A 22150-nucleotide genomic window follows, 5' to 3' on the forward strand; every position below is an offset into this window, starting at 1 on the left:
ATCAGCTCCTCACGCATCATCAATGCCCGCCCCCAGTCAAAGGTTACATATGTCCCGTACCCGTATTCCACCGAAGGAGAGAGCACAGCTGCCATGGGTTGTGTGCTCCTTCCTACATCCTAAACTCAATAAACCTGTTCATTTTATACTTCTCTATTGCTCCAGAATACTCTATTACAAGAAAGAATACATATATAAAGGACCAGCTCCTTAGAACATTCTGCCCAGACCCTTTACTCATTCCCCTGAAGGGGTTATTTTTTTCTCCACTATCTGCCAGTTCCAATCAGGGAAACAGTGGGTCATCACTGCAGCAGGAAGTCTGCAGGAGACATTAGCACCTAGGACCCCTACATTTGTGCACCTGTCCACATCTCTCTCAAAGACTGCAGGCCTCTCCTCACTGCTGGTGACTGCCCAACTGAAACCCAGGCTTATCTGATGGACAAGCAAAAATGATGGAATTTTTATTCCAAAACATTTCTTCTCATTTTCCTAATACCTTTACCCCAATGCCATGTCCCAAGGTGATTCCAGAATCAGCTAGAAAAGCACAACGAACAAAGGTCAGTTCATCAGCAATCAGCTACAAAGGAAGCAATAATAATAGTAGCAGCTACACTGGCCTGGCTGCTGATTCTATGCCAGGCACTGTGCAAAGTGCTACACGTGAGACTATCTCCTTCCTCACAAATACCCCATGAGAAAAACACTGTTATCATCCTTCTTTTAAAGAGGAGGAATATTAGGCCTCAACATCTGGGTTAAATAATTTACTCACAGTTGCCCCAGCAGCTCAGCCTGAATCATCCCTCCAGAGTCTGTGTTCTGACTCCAAGCAGATACAGAGAGAAGCTAACCCAGAGCAAGAAGAAGGGCCCTTGCAAACACAGCCGCATCTCAGTATTCTTCCACCAGACACCCACAAAAACCCACCTGCCCTGAAAGCAGTTCTTACCCTCATTCAAGGTGAGGAACAAAATGTTGAGGCTCAGGCAGGTCAGCAAGGAACACAACGGTGTCTGCCATCTACAAAAAAGAGAGTCCTGATCAACAGATAGCCTCCAGCTGGGAGGGGAAGCCCCAAAAGCAAAGGTGGGACACCCAAATGAGGAGATAAGGAAGGGTTCTGGGCACAGAGAACCATGGAGAAATGAAAAGTGAGCCCGGGGCTCATGGATAGGAAACCAAGAGAAGACAGAAGAGGTCACAGATTAGGCCTAGAGTAAGCAAACTAAACCTGTAGAACCTCCTCCCAGAAGGTTTCTGTTAAGGAGCCTGGTTAATACTGTTTCACCTGTTTGTTCTTTTTGTAGCACTAAGGATTGAACCCAGGACCTTCAAAATAAGCTATACCCCATCCCCAGCCCTTTTTCTTACTTTTAAGAATGAGCCTCCTTAAGTAACTAAATTACCCAGGCTGGGCAACTTGCAGTCCTCCTGCCTTAGCTCCCCAGGGTGCTGGATTAGAAGCATGCACCACACTATGCCCAGTTTTCCCTGTGTTCTATTAGGGTCTATTCTCCTTGACAGGTAAACTGACAAACATTCTTCTTTAATATTTCCCTTTTTTTTCACCACTTGGTAAGAACTTATGACCACTGCTTAAGAATTGATCTAATTCTGAAGTTAAGAAAAAACAAATTATGGATTTCTTTGTGTCCATTTGTGACTTTATCATCTTATATCTGTATTTTGAGTCTGAGTTTATCTAAGAGTTTATCTTGAATATTGAAAAAGGGAAAACAATAAAGGTTTTATTTTAATGTATTAAAAACTGAAGATGAAACGAGAATACAGGATTCACTCAGCAAACACACTGCTATGAACTGCAACAGACAGAAGCAGATATACAGACACAGCTCCCATCAGAACCAAATGACAATGAAACAGTTCCCAAAAGCGGGGGAAAAAAAGACCAGAAGTTCAGATTGCTGAGGTTTAGTACTGCTGGCTTAGTCCCTTTTACTAGGGAAATAAGAGCACAGATGTGATAATGAAGTTATTGATACCTAAATTCTAAAGCAGTGTCAATATATACAAGGTGAGCCAACATAGACAAACACCAGAAACACAGGTAAACAGGAGTAAACAATTCACTCAGAACTCGAATGTATTTTCTTATGCTCTGATTAGCTCTAATTAGGAGGTTAGTTTGTTGCTGTTTTGTTTTAGTTTGGATAGGTTTGATATGGTTTGGTTTGGGGACAACATCTCACTGTGTAGTACAGGCTGGCCTGGAATTCCATTATGTAGCCCAGGCCAGCCTGAAACCCAAGCCAATCCTCTGAAGTCTCTTGAGTGCAGAGACTCTAGGCATGTACCACCAGGCCTGGCTAAACGACATTAGTTTATGGGAGACTTTTTAATATAAATTAGAAAGGAATGAAATAACACTCTGCCTTTCTCTTGAAATTCAATACTCTACCTGTGTTTCTCTAAGTAGACCACCCTGCTAAGAGGGTGAGAGTAAACAGAAACTAGATCTAAGACCAGCCCTACTCCTAAAATACAAACAACAAACCATCACTGAAGTCACTTTCATTTCCAAAATTCATCCATTTTCCTAATGTTTGGTTCTGGGAGACCTACATAATGGAGTAGTTGATCCCAAAAAGTCTTTTAAAAGTTGCCTACAGCCTCAGGCTTCAGACCTAATAGCCAAAGCCCAAGATTAGGTTCCTCTTTAAAGTCAAATCCTCTTCACTAAGAAAAGAATAATCAAAAGTACACATTTATCTGACAGCCACTTTCAAGACCAGTGTTCCCTGGGCCAGCTGTGGAAACCACTAGTTGGGAGAGAAGGGGTTAGATGCGACGTTTCACTTAACTTTAGCTCTAACCAATCCCACCATATCCTCATGTCCTCCTCCTCCCTACCTCCTGCACCAAGAGCACAGTAATCTACAGTAGAGAAGATGACTCTGGAACACCGGTAACACCGCAAGACCCTGTCTCCTGATGTCGATGATGATGATGATGGCCCACTATTTCTAAGCTGAGGCAAAGATGAAGACTCAACAGCAGTCTCAGAAGTAACCTAACTCTGCCTACCCCGCCTCCCACTAGTCTTCTCAGGCATTTTAGAGGGTTGAAAGTCTTTATGAGAATCTGATAAAACTAGAAGTTTTTCCTTCAAAATCAACGTGCATGAACACATATAATTTTTACATACCATTTCCCTAAAATTCACCAACAGGCTCCAAGCTAAGAACCTCTGCACTTTAAGACAATCAGATTTTAGGAAATTCCTAATGTGACACAATAATAAAGACACAATATTTATCTTTGCCAAAAAAGAATATCTTTTTATTTGAACATAGTCTAACTTTTAAATCTACTTTCCAGTTTGGGAAATTCTCCAAGGCAGTTAGCTCACTCAGTCTCTTCAGCATGGATGAAACAAGTGATTAGTTCAGTCTAAGAAATATTTATGGGACTTATGCTTCTTACGTCTTAATCACACACAAGGTATGGTTCTGCATTGGAACCTGATTTGGCCAAAGCAATTCTTCATGACATTTCTGCGGAAAAGTAGGGAAATCTGAATAGGACTATAAAAAAAAAATCAATTAATTATGTTAGATATGAGGTTGATGATAAAATAAAATGTCCTTAATTATTCAGAGATACAAACAAGTATTCAGGTAGCAAGAGGCCAGGTATACATAATTTAATATACTTTTAACTTAAGAAACAAAGTGAGCTGAAAGAAGAAGAAAAGATTAGAGAGAACGGAAAGCAGAGCAGAATAGGGAAAAAAGACACCCATAGTTCCAAGCAGTTAGTGAAAATGGTACCTATTTGATCATAAATATTTGTATCTAACTTTTTTCAAAATTATATCCTATTTTTAATAATTATGCTAAAATTGGAAGGCCCTCCTAAAAGAGGGCCAGTGAATCATACACACATGGATAAATACAGCACTATTTCCCTAGTGTAAGAAACCAAAAATGTAAATAAGGATCAAAATCTAGAACAGGTGGAGCTGAGCCCTGGGGTGAACAGCGGCCGCAGTATCCTGGGCTGGGTCAACACCGGGACAGATCTAATCATGGACCTACAGTTTCTTATGTGCCTGTCCCTGTGTACAGCCTTTGCCTTGAGCAAGCCTACAGAAAAGAAGGACTGTGTACATCATGAGCCTCAGCTGAGTGACAAGGTTCATGACGATGCTCAGTTTTGATTATGACCATGATGCCTTCTTGGGTGCTGAAGAAGCAAAGACCTTTGATCAGCTCACACCAGAAGAGAGCAAGGAAAGGCTGGGATGATCCAGACCCTGATGATGGATTTAATTACAGAGGATGGTAAGAGACAAGAGGAGGTTTAAAATGGCAGACAAGGATGGAGACCTCATTGCCACAAAGGAGGAATTCACAGCTTTCCTGCACCCTGAAGAGTATGACTACATGAAAGACATAGTAGTACAGGAAACAATGGAGGATATAGGTAAGAATGCTGATGGTTTCCTTGATCTAGAAGAATATATTGGTGAGGATACTGCCACGATGGAAATGCCGATGAGCCAGAATGGGTAAAGACAGAGTGAGGACAGTTTGTTGAGTTTTGAGATAAGAACCGAGATGGGAAGATGGACAAGGAAGAGACCAAAGACTGGATCCTCCCCTCAGACTATGACCATGCAGAGGCAGAAGCTAGGCACCTAGTCTATGAGTCAGACCAAAATAAGGATGGCAAGCTTACGAAGGAGATTGTTGACAAGTATGATTTATTTGTGGGCAGCCAGGCCACAGATTTCGGGGAGGCCTTAGTACGACATGATGAATTCTGAGCTGCAGATAGAGGAACCCACGTCTCTTCAAAAGTAATTTATTTTTACAGCTTCTGGTTTCATATGAAATTGTTTGTGCTACTGAGACTGTTATTACAGACTTTTAAGACATGAAAAGGCATAATGGAATAAGGAAAACCATCCTGTCCCCATTCCTCCTCCTCCTCCTCAGGACTGGAGGGAAAATGTGCTTCTGAGAAACAACTCTACTTAATACACTTGTGTTTGTAGATTTACACTTTGTATAATGTATAACATGGTGTGCTTAAAAAAAAAAAATGTAGAACAGGTATTGTGAAATAGGAAGGGAACATTCAAATGGCGAGGGAAGGGCCAGGGATATAACTCAGTGGCACAGAACCTGCTTGGCAAGCACAAGGGCCAGAATTTGATTCCTGGTACCAAAAAGGGTTGGGAGAGGGCAAAGGAAGTGGGGAGGGGGGGGAACCAGGAAAGAAGAAAAAGTAAAAAGAAAGAAAGAAAAAGAAAAAATGGAAAAGCTTTTATAAATGAGGAGGGGAGGAGGTGTTGGAGAGAGCGTAGGGGAATGGGGAAAAAAAGAAAGTTGTATCACATACAAGTACAAATTCTCTATGATGAATGTGAGCATTATATATAATGAAAATGTACCAATAAAATCTTACTGTAAAAATTTTAGTTTTTAAAAAGCTACAGAAGGCCAATGCAAAGGATGTCTATCAGTCCTAAGACACGACTTTTCTAGTTACAAAAAAGCCTGGTCAAAAAGCCAGATGATTTCCCACTTCCTGCTTCTCCTGAGTAGGGGCTGAGACACAGAGTAGGCCTGGATAAATCGAGAGGCCAAATAAACTATCCAGAACGGTCTTCATCAGACAGCCCCACCGTTGCCTGAATAGCCAGCACTATTCAGAGCAGGGAAGCAGAAGGTCCCAGCAGGCCAAAACAACTCTATGAAGTCTGTACCTGAGCAAGTATCGAACACCATCTCCTGCATCCTTCAGAGGTTCCAAGTAGATCTCCAGCCTCTTGTAGGACAGAACCAAGTTGAAAAGATCAAACGCTGGGGTCTTTTGAGGGGCAGATGGAGACTCCGGAAGAGCCCCAGGCATCATGCTGGGGCTCGCTTCAGACCCACTCCCCTCATGCTCTGCTATCTGCATCCTGTAACCACAATAATTTCCAACATTTGTATATATTGCATTTTCAGGCCCAACACACTTCTCCTTGCATTACTTCATGTGGTAACTATAACAGAGTGAGATAGGTGGATCATATGTGGAACATCCATTTCACAGAGAAGAAAATTGAAGTTATGAACTACGGGGACACAAAATCCTTTCTTCAGACTCCCATCTGAGAGCACTAGCTCTTTCCCCCACAGACCTGTCAAGAACGAAAGATGCAACAGCCAAGTACACAAGATTGCTGGAGGAAGAAAGCTTGTGCTCTCAAGAGAAATGACGTCCTGGAATATAGTTTCTTCCTCTTTTTGACGGTGTCCCACTACATAACCCAGGCTAGCCTCAAACTGGAAGGCTGTGCTGGGATTGAAAGACAGTGCCTGGCTTTTCTTTCATTCTTTAGCAGTTAATTACTATTAAACCTTCTAGTGTCAGCTTAAGCACCATTCCCTGCTCTGGAAAGTCTTTGCCTGTTTCTCCCTACTATTTGGCTGGCCTCTATTCATTACAGTTTCTGAACACAGTAGGGCTTGCTAAATTTGTAAATGAGCTACATTCATCCAAGACTAACATCTCTACCTTACCCTATCGTCTCTAATCCTTCCTCTCCTCTGTTCCTTACAATTTCATGGACCAGTCCGGCCCATATCGCAGCAATACCTTCCAAAACACCCATTTCCATCTCCCTTTTTTGATGAAGGGAGCCACAGGAAGCTTCATGCTTTTTCCCTACTTTCAAAATCCTACCACCCTGAGCGCTAAGCAGCAAACTATGAAGCGGAAACTCCGCAGCCAGTCCCAGCCAATAAATTGCAGCTGGAGGTGGGGAGACAACAAAGGGACTGTTGGGAGACCAAAATCTCTGCACATAAACTCTGGGCTATAGGTTTCAGGCGGGGCGTGGGAGCCTCAGAAGGCATAAAGCAGGCTGACGCTAGCAGATGCCCGGACCGCCACTTCCGCAGCCCAGGAAGCCTGTTGGAGGCCGGATGAAGGCCACGCCCAAGGTGGCTTATCCAGCAGGTGACCAACCCGCGGGGTCCAGACGCCCAACTGTGCACTGTACCGGGAACAAGGAAGCGGGGACTTAGTGACACCTCACCTACCCGGACGCTGGCTTGGTTGGGGGGAGGGGCAGGAACGGCCGGAGGTCCCAGGAAGGCCAGTGTCCCGCCGACAGTTTCTTCAGGCTCACCCAACCTCTACGTTGCGACGCCTCCCAGGACCGTTCAGAAGCGGCAGATCTGAGGGACACTTTCTCTGGAACCACCACTTCCGGAACGTGATTCGCTCTGCGGCGGCGTGCTCGTGACGTCATCGCGCCGGCCCCGCCCCTCGCCTCCGCGCCAGGCTTAGTTCCACCCACTCAAACATAGGTGAGCATGGTGTTCTGCCCTGCGCCTGTGCGCCTCTGCGCCTCTTTGAGTTAGCTCTCTTAACTGTGCGACCAAGACCCCAAAAATAATGTAGAACCTGCAAGCGTACGTCTGGCTGTGGCTACCCCTCCTCGCTGTGAGATTCTGGCATGCACAACTGAAAAATTTACATCATTCCCCCACCGCGACTTTGGTAGGCGCTTACCTGGCTAACTGGGGCCCCTGAGATGACGAACCCAGGAAAGGAACAACATTACATGTCCTATATGCCAGCACAGAACAGAGAATGCTCTTCTAAGTCTCCTGCTGTACACAGGATTTTGTGCAGGCCTCTGCCAGCCCAATCCCCTTCACACTGTGCAGCCCAGTGATGGCCCTTAAACTACACGTGCAATAGCTTTGCGTTAATGACAGATACATTTATTTATTCACTGCTCACCAACCTAAAGTCTCTTGAGGCATTATGTAGTCCTCCTCAATAACCTCATTAGGATCATCGCCATTTTACAGAGTAAATATCCGACATACGTTAAGGAAATTTCCAGTGTCATGGCAAATAAGCAACCAGGAGCTGAGACTTGAACCTCCTCGTGTGTCATCCACCCCACCCCCACCCCAGCTATACCTACACTGACACCTAATCTCACCTGCATTTCTTGGCCTCGTCCCTGATACTGTTTTTAGCAGCCTCTGTCCCAGCCAATTGAACCACTCTATTGTTACCTTCAAATACCACTTGAGCTCCTGACTCCTTTATTGCCTGGAATACCCTTCTAACACCTGTATTTCTGTACAGATCCAACCCAGTCCACTCAGCAAGAGTCAAATATCTGCAGGCCATCCCCAGTTGTCCCCGCTGGAAATAATCACTTCCCTCTCAAAACAACACAAACATTTATCCACATCTCTTCCTGTAAGTATCTCCTTTCAGAAAACTGCCATGCTCCTCCAGGACTCAGCTGTATTCAAAATTCCAACTCCTCTTACTTCTTGAGGCCTTGTACTGTCCAGCTGGCCCTGAAATCCACACTTCTAACCATACATCTTAGACACAGAAATCCGTGAAAGCTGGTGTTGTGGTACATGCCTATAATCTCAGCACTCTGGAGGCTGAGGCAGGAGGATTGCTGTGAATTCAAGGTCAGCCGGCTACATATCAAGACCCTGTCTTGGAAAAAAAAAATCCACACAAACGTTTTCTTTACGCCTTCTGCCTGCCCTAGTTGGAACTGTTTCTACCTTTGCTTCCATATGGTCACTCTTCGCTACACCAAAGTCCTGCTTTCCTCCATGCTGCTGGGCTACCTGACTCTCTAGGGTGTTTTGGTGTTTTATTGTCCTTCAGACGCTGTCCATCTTTCACCCCCTTCCTTCTTCCTTCAGGTCTTTCCCTAGGATCATTCATTCTCAGGACTCTGTCTACTAATATTTTTCATATCTATTTCTTCAGCAACCAACTGGAGCAGCATCTAGCACATTGTAGGCATTCTGTAAAAAAGGGTTTGAAGATGTCACCATTGGGGGACAGTTCATGGGATATCTTTATGTTATTCTTTATAACTATATTTATAATTAGTTCCAAATCAAATGCTTATACTATGTGGGAATTTTTTTTTATAGCTGCTTGCTTTAGTCAACATTTTCAATTAACTGGACTATGCCAGTCCCGACATGAGTAAGGCAGGAGGACTTCTCCTTGGATGAGTTCCTTAGTTCTTTTCCCAGCTATAAAATGGAGTTATAGCAAGCTCACAAGGCTGTGCTAATGGGCAAATGGGCTAATGATAAATGAGCTAATGGATATAAATTCTTGGTATAGGGCCAGGGATATAGCTCAGTGCTATGGTGCCTCCTTGGCAAGTGTGGGGTCCTGAGCTCGATTTCTGGTACAAAAAAAATAATAATAATAATTGCAGGTATATGTGTTCAAAAGTGGTTAGCAATTGTTGTTTTTATTCAAAACCCTATCATCATTCATCCCCAGCCCAGAAATCAGACAAGAAGGGCTAGAATGTAACCCAATCCAAATCCCACACACACACCACTAAGCTATATTCAGAAGTCCACTGTGGTCCCACCAAAAGCTGTCTGCAGGACTCCGCTTCTTCTCCCCTAGGTTGAGCCTTTCCCAGTCTTTATGGTAGACTTCTTCCAAGAAGATCCTTCCCTTCTTAGAAGAATAATTTTGACTTCAATGTATTAAATGCCTGAAAATCTACCCTAAATAATTCACTGCAAATGAAAATTTCACGTTCTTTGCCATTCTTCCTCCTTGTGTTATAGTTGAATGGACCAATAACAGTTCAGGTTATTGTGTATGATGAGTAGAATTGCTTGGCATACACCCAGTGCTAAGTAGTAGCAACTACATTTACTGAAGATCAACAGAAGAAAAGGGAAAAGAATACCAGTAACTTAGGCTTTCAGTTTTTTGTTTTCTGTTCTTTGGGTTTTGGAGGGCTTTTTGTTTGCTTTATTTTGTTTTGTTTTGTGTTTTGTTTTATGTTTTTTGATGGCGGGGAGCTTTCAGAACTTTAAAGGCCAGATCCCTCTGGCGTTGGCATCTCTCACTGAATCTTCCCTGGCACCCATGCTGCGCCACCTAGGCTGTGGCTATCTCTTGGGCTTTTATTTCATTTTAAGCATTAGAATAATGAAAGCATGAATAAATATTGGATAGAGGAAAGAAGTGACTTTTCACTCAGCTCTTTTATTTCTAACTATACTATTTGAGTCTGTCTGAATTGGGGAATATTTTTTTAAAACTTGTAGACATTATTTGGGAGGAATAGTGGAAGATGTAAGACAATTCTAAAGACCAGAAAGAGACAACAGTTATGGTAAACATCAGTGAACAAAGGCCTCCCTGGTAGTGAGAGATTCCGGTGGACTCAAGTTTGGAAGTTTAATTCTAATTGACTGGCTGATCAATTAATTGATGGCAGTGATTGATAGCAATGCTGGGGAACAAACCCAAAAGACTACACGTGCTAAGCAAGTGTGCCACCACTGAGTAACACCTTCAACCCTAACCTGTTTGTTTGTTTGTTTGTTTGTCTGTTTTTTGGTTTGTAATTGAGTTCTGGCTCACTCTTTTCCTTAGCATTTTTGAGTCTTCATTCTGTCTCAAATCCTGGTGTCTAGCAGATAGGTGGAAAAGACTAAGGGAGAAAACATAAAGAGAGTAATCAATTCCTTACTTTGACATTTCTTGGAGGTTAGTCTTTGCATCCATAAGCAAGTGTGTTTATGGCCCATATAACTGAGTCATAAAACTCGCTATGGCCCTTGGAAGTAAAAGTGCTGAAGAAAACAAGCTAGAGTTGGAAATGTCAGGCATGGTGGCTCACACATTTAATCCCAGGAGCCTCAGGCAGAAGGGTTACCACAAGTTTAAACCAGCCTGGGCTACCTAGTGAGTTCAAGACCAGCCTGGAATTTATAGAGATCCTGTCAGGAAGGAAGGAAGGAAAGGAGGGAGGGAGAGAAGGAGGGAGGGAGAGAAGGAGGGAGGGAGGGAGGGAGAGAGAGACAAAGAAAAAGGAAAGGGGGAATGGTTAAGCAGACCTCTGCCACCAGATGGCGCCCTCTCCCACTCTTCCTGAACTCCTGGGGCTTCGGAGGCATTTCTGTGAACAAATTTCTGATTATCATACATCATGCAGGCTCCATTAATTTGTCACCATTTCCTTATGTCAGATCTTTTCACATTTATGGATAAATTAGCTGTGTCTTGCTGCATAGCAAAATATTTAAAATTTAAAGTCCTAATTAACAACAAACATACATTATCTCACACGATTTGGAGGGGTCTGCTGGGTTTGGGTCAGGAAATCAAAGATGGCTTGGTAGGCTCTTTGCCTCAGGGGCTTTCATAGGGCTGTCAGAGGCAGGCCCCAGCTGGGAGAAGTAGGTCACTGGGAAGCCCCGTGGAAAGGTGCTGTGTATCCCATGCCCGGCCTCTTCATTTCCTTCTGGATCTTTCCCTTTTGTTCTGCTTCCTGAACACCATCGAGGGAGCAGCTTTCCTCCGCTATGCCCCCCTGCCGTTGTGTTCCTACCTGGGAGCCGAATAACCGTGGACTGAAACCTCTGAAACAGCTAGTGCAAACCTAATGTTAGGCAGGTAATTAGACCTGGCGAGCCAGAGAGATACAAAGGGAAAAGCATCCTAAGTAGCATGTATCGCCAGTTAATTAAAGAAAGACTTCAATATAGAATACATTTGTAATAATTTGTTAGGTCTCAGACTCCACAGGGCACAGTGACATCTTAAGGCTACACATTGTGCACATTCCTCCCAATATCTGGTCACAGGGCTGTCTAACTCCAGAACAAGGAATACTGCATTCCTGGCTGCTGTAGCCTACGGCCCAATGATACCAGGAAAGGAACTGTTCTTAAAGACCCCCTTGCCTTGGGCTGGTACACTGTTGAAATGAAGAACTTACCGTTCGTAAATTTCTCCCATAAGTTTCCTTCATGATTAAAGTCCCTGAGATAACACTGACCAGCTAAGGACAAGAAGATGTTTTGCAGTTCCAGAATAACTTCTAAGTAAAATGTTGATGAGCCTTGTAATTACCCCAGATCTCTGATCCTCCAGGATACCTATTTGTTATTTGTGTGTGAAAAGTGTCCAGACTTTCACTGGGTGAAGATGTCTTTGTGGCCCTGCCCATCTTCTCCCTTGAAGGTATAACTCTCCATATATCTACTTTATAATAATAGTACTTTATAATAATATAATAATACTTTATAATAGTATCTACCTATACTTCTGCACAGCAGCTTATGTGTCTACACTGAATTCTTTCACCAAAGGCACAAAGAATTGAAAACCAAGAGTCGGTTCACCCTGCATCAGGACCCAGTACTTCCCTCCTTTACGTTGTTTATGTTGGGTATTTGGTCACAGTAATTGCAGAGCCAAACAATGGAGCATTGGCCCTCACATGGCTGATGAGTTGACACAGACGGTTCTGGTTCCTCTTCAGCTAGACTACTCCAAAGAGTGCTTCTTGAATATCCTCCTGACATGGCAGCTGGCTTCTCCCAAAGCAAGAGATCAACAGGAAACAAGGCAAGAAGCCAAAAATCTTTTACAATATATCCTCCGAGATCACATACCATCATTTCCACAGGAATATCCTATTGGTTTTACAGATCGGTCCTACTCCATATGTGGAAAGATTATATGAAAGGATGAAGGAGATGGGAATAGTTGGAGCCATCCTGGAGGCCTTCTTGGAGACTGGCTGCTGCGCACTGTGTGATCAGCTTAGATACCATTTCCCCCTCCACTCACCCCCTCCCTTCTCACATTCATGCTGAATGTCAGCCCCTTTGTAAAGCGTTCCCAATTGATCCCTCACTTCTTTCTCTGTGTTTACACAGAACTCTGTTTCACTTCCACAGGCATCTGCTGCCCTGTTTCCCTACTGTTGTCTGAGTCCCAGAGAAAGACCCTGAGACTGAGCATTTTGGCAGTCTACACCAATCTCTACCAAATATTCTTGGCATAACACATACTCTGGCTGTTTAAAAAATTACTGAATAAAACAAAACAAAAAGTGTGGACAAGGATGTAGAGAATTTGGAAACTGTGCATTGTTGGTGGAACTGTAAAATGGTGCAATATACTGCTTACTCCAAAAAAAAATGACAATAGGATTACCATATAATCTAGAAATTCCACTTTTGGGTATTTTACCTAAAAGAATTGACAGCAGAGTCTCAAAGAGAATTTGCATGCCCATGTTCATAGCAGCATTTTTTACACCAAAAGTAGAAGCAAATCAAGGCTCCATTGACAGATGAGTGGATAAAAAAATGCAGCATATGCATAGTGTGGGATGTTTGTCAAGTTTAAAAGCAAAGGAAACATTGGCCAGTACTACATCTGATTGAACCTGAAGGACATCATGATAAGTGAAATAAGCCAGCCACAAAAGGACAAATACTATATGATTCCATTCACATGAAGTATCTAGATAGTGCAGTTCACAGAGACAGAAAGTCAAATAGTGGTTGTCAGACAGAGCCTAGAGGAAGAGGGAATGAAGTTATCATTTCAAGAACTCAGAATTTCAGTTGTTGTTTGTTTTGGCTGTTTGTTTTTATACCAGGAATCAAACTCAGGGCCTTACATTTGCCAGACAGGCGCTGTGTCACTGAGCTACATCCCCAGGCACAGACTTTCAAAATAAGTTTTGCAAAATGAGAAAAGTTCTAGAGACGAATGGTGATTAATGGCTTCACCACAGTATCAGTGCGCTCACTACCACGAAGCTGTACACTTACAACGGATAAGAGGGCGAGCTTTGTGTTGTGTATTTTGCCACAATTTAGAAGTTTTTTATGAATGAATGATAAGCAACAGTCAATTCATTCAAAAGAATATGATTCATCATAAAAAGGAATGAAGCACAATGCATGCTACAACATAAGCAGATGTTTAAAACCTTATGCTAAAGAAATGCCCATTCTTGGCAAATCCATAGAAACAAAGCAGGTTAATGTGGGTTGCCAGAGACGAGGGAAGGGTAGGGATGGAGTTCCTGGTAACAGGTACAGGGTTTCTTTTTCAGATGATGAAATTATTCTGGAACTGACGAGTGGTGAACGCTGGGCAATCTTGTGAAGATACTAAAACCACCGAACTGTACACTTTAATATGGGAATTGTTATATAAAATTTTATGTTCCATGATTTATGTAACTATTTTTAAAATGAGTTAACATTTGGTATGTTCCCCTAGATTCTCTTTATTATTTTGACTTCTCTAGAATTTAAACTTAATATTTGGTCAGTGTATATTCTTGGATCAATGACTTGGTCCCGTTGCCCTTGAATAGTATTCAATAAATACATCTTTATATTCTCATACCTGGAAATGAAGTACTCATGAGTAATGAGCTTTCCAGCTGTGAGACAGTGAGCTGTTGGACAAACACAGCAAGGAAATTAATGTCTGCAGTTACATTCTTACTCAGCAGCACTTGGCAGCCATGAAAACAGCCATTCATCAAACACTGGCACAAGAAAAGTCTCCCAGAACAAGGCAATGAAAGCCTCAGCAAGAAAGCCTTGTGCCTTCCCTGAAAGAGACAATTAACTGTCTGCCAAAAGCACTCCTCTCCACCCTCCTCCACCACTCTCATGGTACAGAGATCTTGCTGGACAACAGCTGTCCAGCCAGGGACTACGTTTCCCAGGTCCTTTGGTGTAAGTCAGGTCAAGTGATTCCCAGGGGAGGAGCAAGAGTGTTGATTGTCACGTGCAGACCAAGACTTTTAAAAGTCAGGACCTTAGGGCTGGGGATTTAGCTCAGTGGCATAAGCGCCTGCCTTGCAAGCAAGCAGTCGTGAGTTCAATCCCTGGTACCGATAAGAAAAAGACAAAAAAAAAAAAAGGTATCTAAGCAACCATCTACCAATGAAGCCTCACCTACCAAATGTCATTATCTATACTGTTCTTCTGTTGGTTGGAGAATGAAATAAAAATGTAAAAAAATTGTAAGCTCTAAATATGAAAGGATATGAACACTATTATTATGAACAACAGAAAGCGAGGCAGAGAAACCTAGGACTGCAGAGTGCAATGCCAGGGGGACTTACGACAGAAGCATGGGCCTGGGGAGCAGTGAAACCAGTTGTATCCCCACCATTTGTGTCAGAAAGAGGGGCATACTTATAAGTCAGGACAAAAATGACTTCATCCTGCCTGGAACGCACATGGTTTATTATAAGGCAGTACAGTGATCAGGTGCATTCCTGGAACTAGGGTCTGATAATAAAATCCCACATGTGACTTCAAAGTTTTCATCTATTTATGGCTTTCTGGAAAACAACCCAGGGGGAAAGAGAGCTAGATTTATTCATGAGCAACCATGGCAGTTATGCCTCAAAATGGCTGCAGTCATGCCAAACCAAATCCATACACACTCTAGGCTCAGATCTCTGAGGTAGTTCATTCGTATAATTTCAAGACATGTAAACCTAAAAAAAAGAAGTAACCTAGCAAGTTCACTAGGATGGCAGAGAGGAGATAAATAAGGGAGAAAAATCATGTTGTGAAATGCCAAATACACAACGGCCAGGGAAGCCAAGTTACTGGGAAACGTCCTCTTTGTTTTGATCCATTTTTGTTTAAATGCAATCATGGGAGACCTGAAAACACATATCAGGGGAGTTTGTAACACCTGAGATCCAAAGCCGGTTCTTCAGATGGACTAAAACCCCAGAAGGCTCAGAGGAAACAGGGAATGGATATGGGAGGAAGGGAAAAATAAATAAAGAGGGTGAAAAAGAAGAAAGGAAGAAATAAAGCTGAGAAAAGTGAAAGACATATGACAGCAGAGCAGCCAGGCATGTTGGCACATGCCTTCAGTCCCAGAACGCTGCGAGGGCCGAACAGGAGGACCAGAAGTTTAGCCTAACTTGAGAAATTTACAAAGAGCCTGTCCCAAAATTTAAAACAAAGAAAAAGTGTGCAGGATGTAGCTAGTGTGAAAGTCCTAGAACCATCCTGTGTCAGAAGAAAAAAAAAGAAGGAGAGAAAGGGGGAAGAGGGGGAAGGAAGACAAAGAGGAGAACAGAAGGAGGAGGAGGGGAAGAAGAAGAGAGCAGAGAAGGTACCAGGAAAAAAGAGACGGGGATCTTAGCTGGGGGGATTTTCATTCCTCAGGGAGAATGCACAACGGGGGAGACAGCAGGAAATTCACACTCATGGCCACTGTGACGACAGGCCAGGCTCTGGGCTTAGCATTTTACCCACACACTCTTACAAAAGCCTCCGGAGGAGGATGGGGACGTCACACAGCTGCGGGCTGCACCACATTCACTAAAGCGCCAGGCGCTCTGCTCTGGCAACACCAGCCGACGCTGCCTTCCACATAGTTCCGCAAGGTTGGCATTAACACCCTGGCATTCACTGAGGAGCCTGAGCCACAGAGAGGTTTCGTAAATTGCCTCAAACCAAACAGTTAATATGACACTGGGCTCGCCTCTGACGCCACAGGCTGAGCTCACCCGGAAATCTGAGCCAGGCGTGCTAAATGCTAAGAGACATGAAAGGACACTGAGCTGACCACATAGGAGACAGGATTGGGAAAGGTGGCGGGTTCAGGACCCAGGAAAGTTCAGGGTTAGATCAGGTGGGCAGACCAATGGCTCAGGACCTGGAGAAGGAAGAGGGGGTCAGGTATAGGGTCAGTCTGCATATATTCGCATTTCTGGCAGATAGAGGGACAGTCTTCAGGGAACAGAGAGTTGCGCTCAGCACAGAACATTAGAACTTCATTGTGAACTGGGGTAGAAAAGCCGAGGTGATTCAGATTTGTAACAGTATAACCTGTCAGTCTTTCCTTCCAGCTTTAGCTCAAGATATATAAATATTTCAAAATTCAGACTAACTTTGGATAAAGTTTTTGGATGGCTGGGAAAAACCCATCTGTTGGAAAATCTTTGAAACAGCATGGCGTGTTGCCCAGATCTTGTTGCTGTCACTAAGCCACTTAGCACCCTGGGCAAGGCAGTTTATCCCTCTGGCCTGGAGCCTGAGTGTTAAACTCGGTACTCCAGCCGGGCTGGGCTGTTTATACCTGTAGTCCCAGCACTCAGGGAGGCTGAGGCAGGAGCGCTGTAAACTGGAGTCCAGCCTGAGCATTAAGTGAGACTATCTCAAAAGAAAAGGTGGGGCTGAGAGAGAAAGACATGGAGACAGAGACAGGGAGACAGAGAGGAGGTGAAAGGGGTGGGCTCAGTCTGAAGGCTCGACTCAGTCCCCAGGGCTAAAAAGAAAAAGAGAACACCTGTGTGTGTCACGGGGTTGAGAGAGTAAGCTGCACGAAGTATTCATCACCTTCTTGGCAGCAGGCATTGCCAAAGATTTATTCTGTCTCCTTGTTCCCCGCTTTGCCTGACTCCGGTGACTTTAAAGGAGTCACAGCGCCCTCTTCAGGACTCCTGCAGACAGCATGCAGGAGCATCTGCATCTCGCCAGAACCCCGCAGGCGCGAAACTTAAGAGAAACTGTCTCTGGCAGCTAGTTGTCCCCAAAAGGAAACATGGCACAACTTTGTGCCTGCAATATCCTAAATTCAAAAGGGATGTGGTCATGGAGTCGGTTCTGTCCAACCCCAGCTCCCTCTACCATGCCCCACAGAAGCCAGAACATCTTGGGGCTCCCCTCACCCTGTTCCACCTGCCTCCACTAATCCTACCGCCTGGAGTTCCTTTCTCCAAGACTGGCCGGGAGTATTTAACTTTTCTTGATGCTACTGTGAATGGTAGTGTTTCCTAATTTCTTTCTCAGCGCTTTCATGATTAGTGTGTAGGAATGCTACGGATTTTTGAGTGTTGATTTTGTATCCACTCTTGGCAGGATAGGAGTAGAGAGGTCAAAGACCTGAGGAAGAACTTCACCCCCACTAAGCCTCAGTTTCCTCATCAATAAAAAGGACCAGCCCTCCTTTTAAACGCTTTACTAAGCTCCCCGCAGGAAGTAGTCAAAGGAGGAGCAGTTAACACGGTAAGAGTTCCAAAGGCTCCAGTCAGCTCCAGGGTGCTTTCTTTAACAGGTTTGTAGTACACAATGGTTACATTTATTGCGATAGAGTTTACAATGTATAGGACACATCTTAACTCTTTTTTGTCCCCTTCCCTTCTCAACTTTCCCTGCTCCTCCAACTCTTGTTCCCCTTCCCGTTTGTAAAAGCTCTACTTTCATTTTTTTCCAATTCTCTCTTAAATTCCTTTTCTTTTCCCTCTGGCCATCTTTTGTTCCCCTTCCCGTTTGAAAAAGATCTACCTACTTCCTATTATCTATCTTTTATTTTGTTCTTCATTTATATTTTGAGTTTCCATTGTAAGAAAAACCATGTCACATTTAAACTTGTGTGTTAATTTTGCTTAACATTATGGTTTTGAGCTGCATCCCTTTACCTACAAATACCGCCAAGCTTTAACCTTAGGGAAGAGCAGTACTCCATTGTGTATAAACATCACATTTTATTTATCCACTCATTTGTTAATGGACACATAGGCTGTTTCCAAGATTTAGCTCTTTTTTTTTTTTTTTTTTTTTGTCTTTTTCCTTTTTATTGGTACCAGGGATCGAACTCATGACTGCCTGCTTGCAAAGCAGGTGCTTATGCCACTGAGCTAAATCCCCAGCCCCAATTTAGCTCTTCTTAATTGTGCTACTACAAGCATGAGAAGGTATCTAGAAGGAAAATAGCTGAGTTAAATGGAATTTTTATTTTTAGGAATCCCCATACTGTTCTCCATGTGATTGTACTAGTTTCCATCCCCATCAATCATTCTGGAAGAGTTCCTTTTTCCCTAGCCTCACCAGAACTTGTTATTATTTGATTTCTTATTGATAGCCATTCTTTCTGGAAAAAGATAGTATCTCAGTGTTGTTTTAATTTGCATTTCTCTAATGGTCAGTGATGTTGAACATTTTGTCGTGTATTTATGGCCCATTTATACTTTTTCTAAGAAGAGTCTATACATTTCTGTTTGCCAATTTTTGATTGGTCTTTTATTTGAGGGTACTTTGTTTAGTTCTTCATATATTCTAAATGTTAGTCCTTGTCCAATGAACAGCTGGCAAAATTTTTTTCCCATTCTTTAGGTTGTTTCTTCATTCTGTTAATTGTTTCCTTGACTATGCAGAAACATTGTTATCTTGTTATGATCTCCTTTGTTGATTCTCAGGGGTTCTGTTCAGAAAGTCCTTACCTACTCCTATGTCTTCAGGAGTTTTATCTGTTTTATCTTCTAGCAGATTTTTTCTGCTTTGATAGATCTTCGATCCATTTTTATTTTAATTTTGTATAGGGTGAGATACATGGATCTAGATTCAGTCATCTATGAATAGCTAGTTTTTCCAGCACTATTTTTGTTTTGTTTTGTTTTGTTTTTGTCTTTTTCTTTTTTATCAGTACCAGGGATGGAACTCATTACCACACACCTCTAAGGCAGGCGCATATGCCACTGAGCCAAACCGCCAGCCCCTCTTTCCAGCACTATTAAAGAGGCTCTCTTTCCTTTAGTAAGTTTTTGACCCCTTTGTCAAAGATCAAATATCAGCATATGCCTGGGATTATTTCTGTTTCTCCATTTTGTTCCATTGATCCACGTATCTGGGTGTTTTGTTTTGTTTTATTTTTTTGTCTTTTCACGACAGGGTCTCACTACACAGTTCAGGGTGACCTTGGGCTCACTTTGTAGCCCAGGCTGGTCTCGAACTTGCAACAATCCTCCTGCCTCAGCCTCCTGAGTGCTAGGATTACAGGAGTGTGCCACCACGCCTGGCTACGTATCTGTTTTATGCCAGTATCATGCTGTTTTTAATCACTGTATCTTTATATTATAACTTCAAGTCTGGGGTTATTACTCCTCCCATTTTGTCTTATTACCCAGAATTGCTTTTGTATTCTGGGTCTCATGATAAGAGATTTTTCTCTCTCATAAGAATTTTTGGATTGTTTTCAGTAGATGTGTGAGGAATGCTGTTGGTATTTTTTATTGAGATTGTGCTAAATTTACAAATCAGTTTTGGAAGTCAGCCATTTTGAGTATATTGATTCTGCCTATCAAAGAACATGGAATATATTTCCTTTTTCTGATGTTCTGTTCAGTCTCCTTTTACACAGAGTGATGCAATTTTCTTTGTAGAGGCCTCTCACATCTTTGCTTTGGTTAACTCCTAAGGATTTAATTTTTCTCGATACTACTGTGAATAGTATTGCTTTCCTAATTTCTTTCTCAGTAGGTTCATTATTAGTGGGTAGAGGCTCTATGATTTTGTGTGCTGACTTTGTACCCTGCTGTACTGCTGAATGTAGTTATTTCTAGTAGTTTTTTAGTTGAATGTCTTGAGTCTTGTAGAGTATCATGTCATCTGCAAATAATGATGCATTGACATTTCTTTCTCATGCCTGATTGCTCTGGCTAATGTTTCAAGTACTATATTGAACAGGAGCACCGAGGAATTGTTGAAGTCCCTGACTACTGTTTATGTATGAACATACAGAAAAAAATAGACCTATGATATCATCAAACTTAAAAAGTAAATTGTAGGAGAATCTACATGTGTATATATGTGTGTTCATTTTATATGTTTGATTAGTTATTTTTAAAAGATTTAAATAGTTAATGGTTTTATCTCTAGGATGTTAGATTAGAATGATTGAATTATCTTTTGCTTGTTTCTTTTTTTTTCAGTACCAGGAGTCAAACTCAGGACCTTACATTTGTCAGACAGGCACTTTTGCCCCTGAGCTAAATCCCTAGTCCCATGAATTATCTTTTTACTTTGCAAACTTTTCTTTACATTTTAGCGGGCTAGGGATTTAGCTCAGTGGTATAGCACCTGCCTGGCAAGTGCAAGATTGTGAGTTTGATTCCTGGTATGAAAAAAAACCCAACTTTTTTTTTTGCATTTTAAAAATTGGTATATATTGCTATCATATATTAATATATACACTGTATGTTACTATGTTAGTTCAAAAATAACTTGCAACAAATGAAACACAAATAAATCATACTCACTAGAAATTTCTTTCCCATCCCTTTTTCCTTTTATGCCAGAAAATGTTATTTAGTTACTTAGTTGACTAGTGACGGCAGGACCGGGACTTTCACACCAAGCTGTATCCCTAGAGAGAGAGGAAATGCCAGATTAGACCATTCCTGAACACCTGGTCTCCAGGACAGAAAACCAGAATCCACCTAGATTTCTAATCCTGCAAAGGCCCACAAGGGCTTAAGAGAACATCTGTCTCCAGCATCTGTCCTGCCACTAGACTACTGTGTGACCCTGGATAAGACCTTTTCCTTCTCTGGGGCTCCATTTCCTCTACCGCATCATGAGTAACAGTGCCAATCTGATACTACTGCAACTATCAAATAAGATAATGCAGGTAAAAGCACATTTCCAGTTGTAAAATGCTCCACCAAACTAAAGCCAAGCAGGGGGTTTACCAGCTTTTGGACAAAGCTGCACCATTTAAAATTTTTTGCATGAAATTTGTAGAATGGAGAGAGAAGCGGGGAGTAAAATAGGAACTCAGCAGTTGGTGGTACTTTCTCCATCCTAAAAATACCAAACCACAAAAAAGAGGCTGTGGAGTGTTATGCATTCATGTTTTTGTATTTTTCCTGGGAGTATTCTTTACAGAGTATTCTTTACAACAGTAGATACAGAGCACATATAGCAGCAGAACCTACCCTGGACCAGTTCCCAGTAAGTTTTGAGACCTGCTGCTTCCTCACTGAAGACATCAGGCTCAGGGCACAGGAAAGAGGAGGGACGTGGAAGCCTCTTGCCTTTGCCCTTGGGTCCTTCCCAGAGCACTTCAGCAGGCAAAGGCTGGCTGGGAAAACCACCTTAGGGAAACCAGGGCCACAGAACAAGCCTCTTTCTACAGGAAAGAGACTAAGGGGCCCCTTAGGGGGCCCCAAGTCTGCTCCAAATTGGCTATAAGGCATTAGGCAAGTTGTCCTGGTGCCCTGGACTTTGCTTCCCCTCTGTAAAATGGTAGTTAGACTAGAACAGGGCTTTTCTACCTCCGTGGTCTAACACTGTGCTGGCAGGACAGGGAGTGAAGCTCCCAACAGAGGCTCATTGAAAGCCAAGCCAGGAGCCTCTGGAATTCCCTCCAGCCTCAGCCAGGGACAGTTTTCTTTCCTCTGGTTCCTGACCTCAGACAACCCCTGTCCGCTGCTCCTAACCACACTGAAGTCTGTAAATTCATTTTCCCTTCTCTCAGAAGGAGAAGGGAAGACAGAAGCAAGGGTTGC

The 22150-nt window shown here is 42.8% G+C and overlaps 1 protein-coding gene, 1 long non-coding RNA gene and 1 pseudogene across 8 annotated transcripts in view; 2 read left to right on the forward strand and 1 right to left on the reverse strand.

Moving 5' to 3' along the window:
- Nucleotides 1-22150, reverse strand: part of Zfyve27 (zinc finger FYVE-type containing 27) — a 40178-nt gene that overhangs the window by 15745 nt on the left and 2283 nt on the right. For 2 of the 7 annotated variants that reach the window (XM_063245100.1, XM_063245099.1), the window contains exons 1-2: nucleotides 7068-7265; nucleotides 5744-5941 (exon numbers count right to left, since the gene is read on the reverse strand). In XM_063245100.1, coding sequence (XP_063101170.1) covers nucleotides 5744-5940 — 197 coding nt within the window. In that variant the 5' untranslated portion in view covers nucleotide 5941; nucleotides 7068-7265. Of the gene's footprint in view, nucleotides 1-958; nucleotides 1030-5743; nucleotides 5942-7063; nucleotides 7267-20899; nucleotides 21007-22150 lie in introns of those variants that run through there. The other 5 variants (XR_010046307.1, XM_063245097.1, XM_003479779.5 and 2 more) reach the window with 5 other exon arrangements.
- Nucleotides 4052-5060, forward strand: LOC106025707 (calumenin-like; annotated as a pseudogene).
- Nucleotides 7205-14223, forward strand: LOC134475253 (uncharacterized). Its single transcript, XR_010046308.1, has 2 exons — nucleotides 7205-7337; nucleotides 12335-14223. It is a non-coding gene; the product is annotated as an uncharacterized LOC134475253 (long non-coding RNA).

Source organism: Cavia porcellus, unplaced genomic scaffold, assembly GCF_034190915.1.
Source record: "Cavia porcellus strain 051 isolate PalLab524CR breed Dunkin Hartley unplaced genomic scaffold, mCavPor4.1 scaffold_2, whole genome shotgun sequence".
Classification (NCBI taxonomy): domain Eukaryota; kingdom Metazoa; phylum Chordata; class Mammalia; order Rodentia; family Caviidae; genus Cavia; species Cavia porcellus.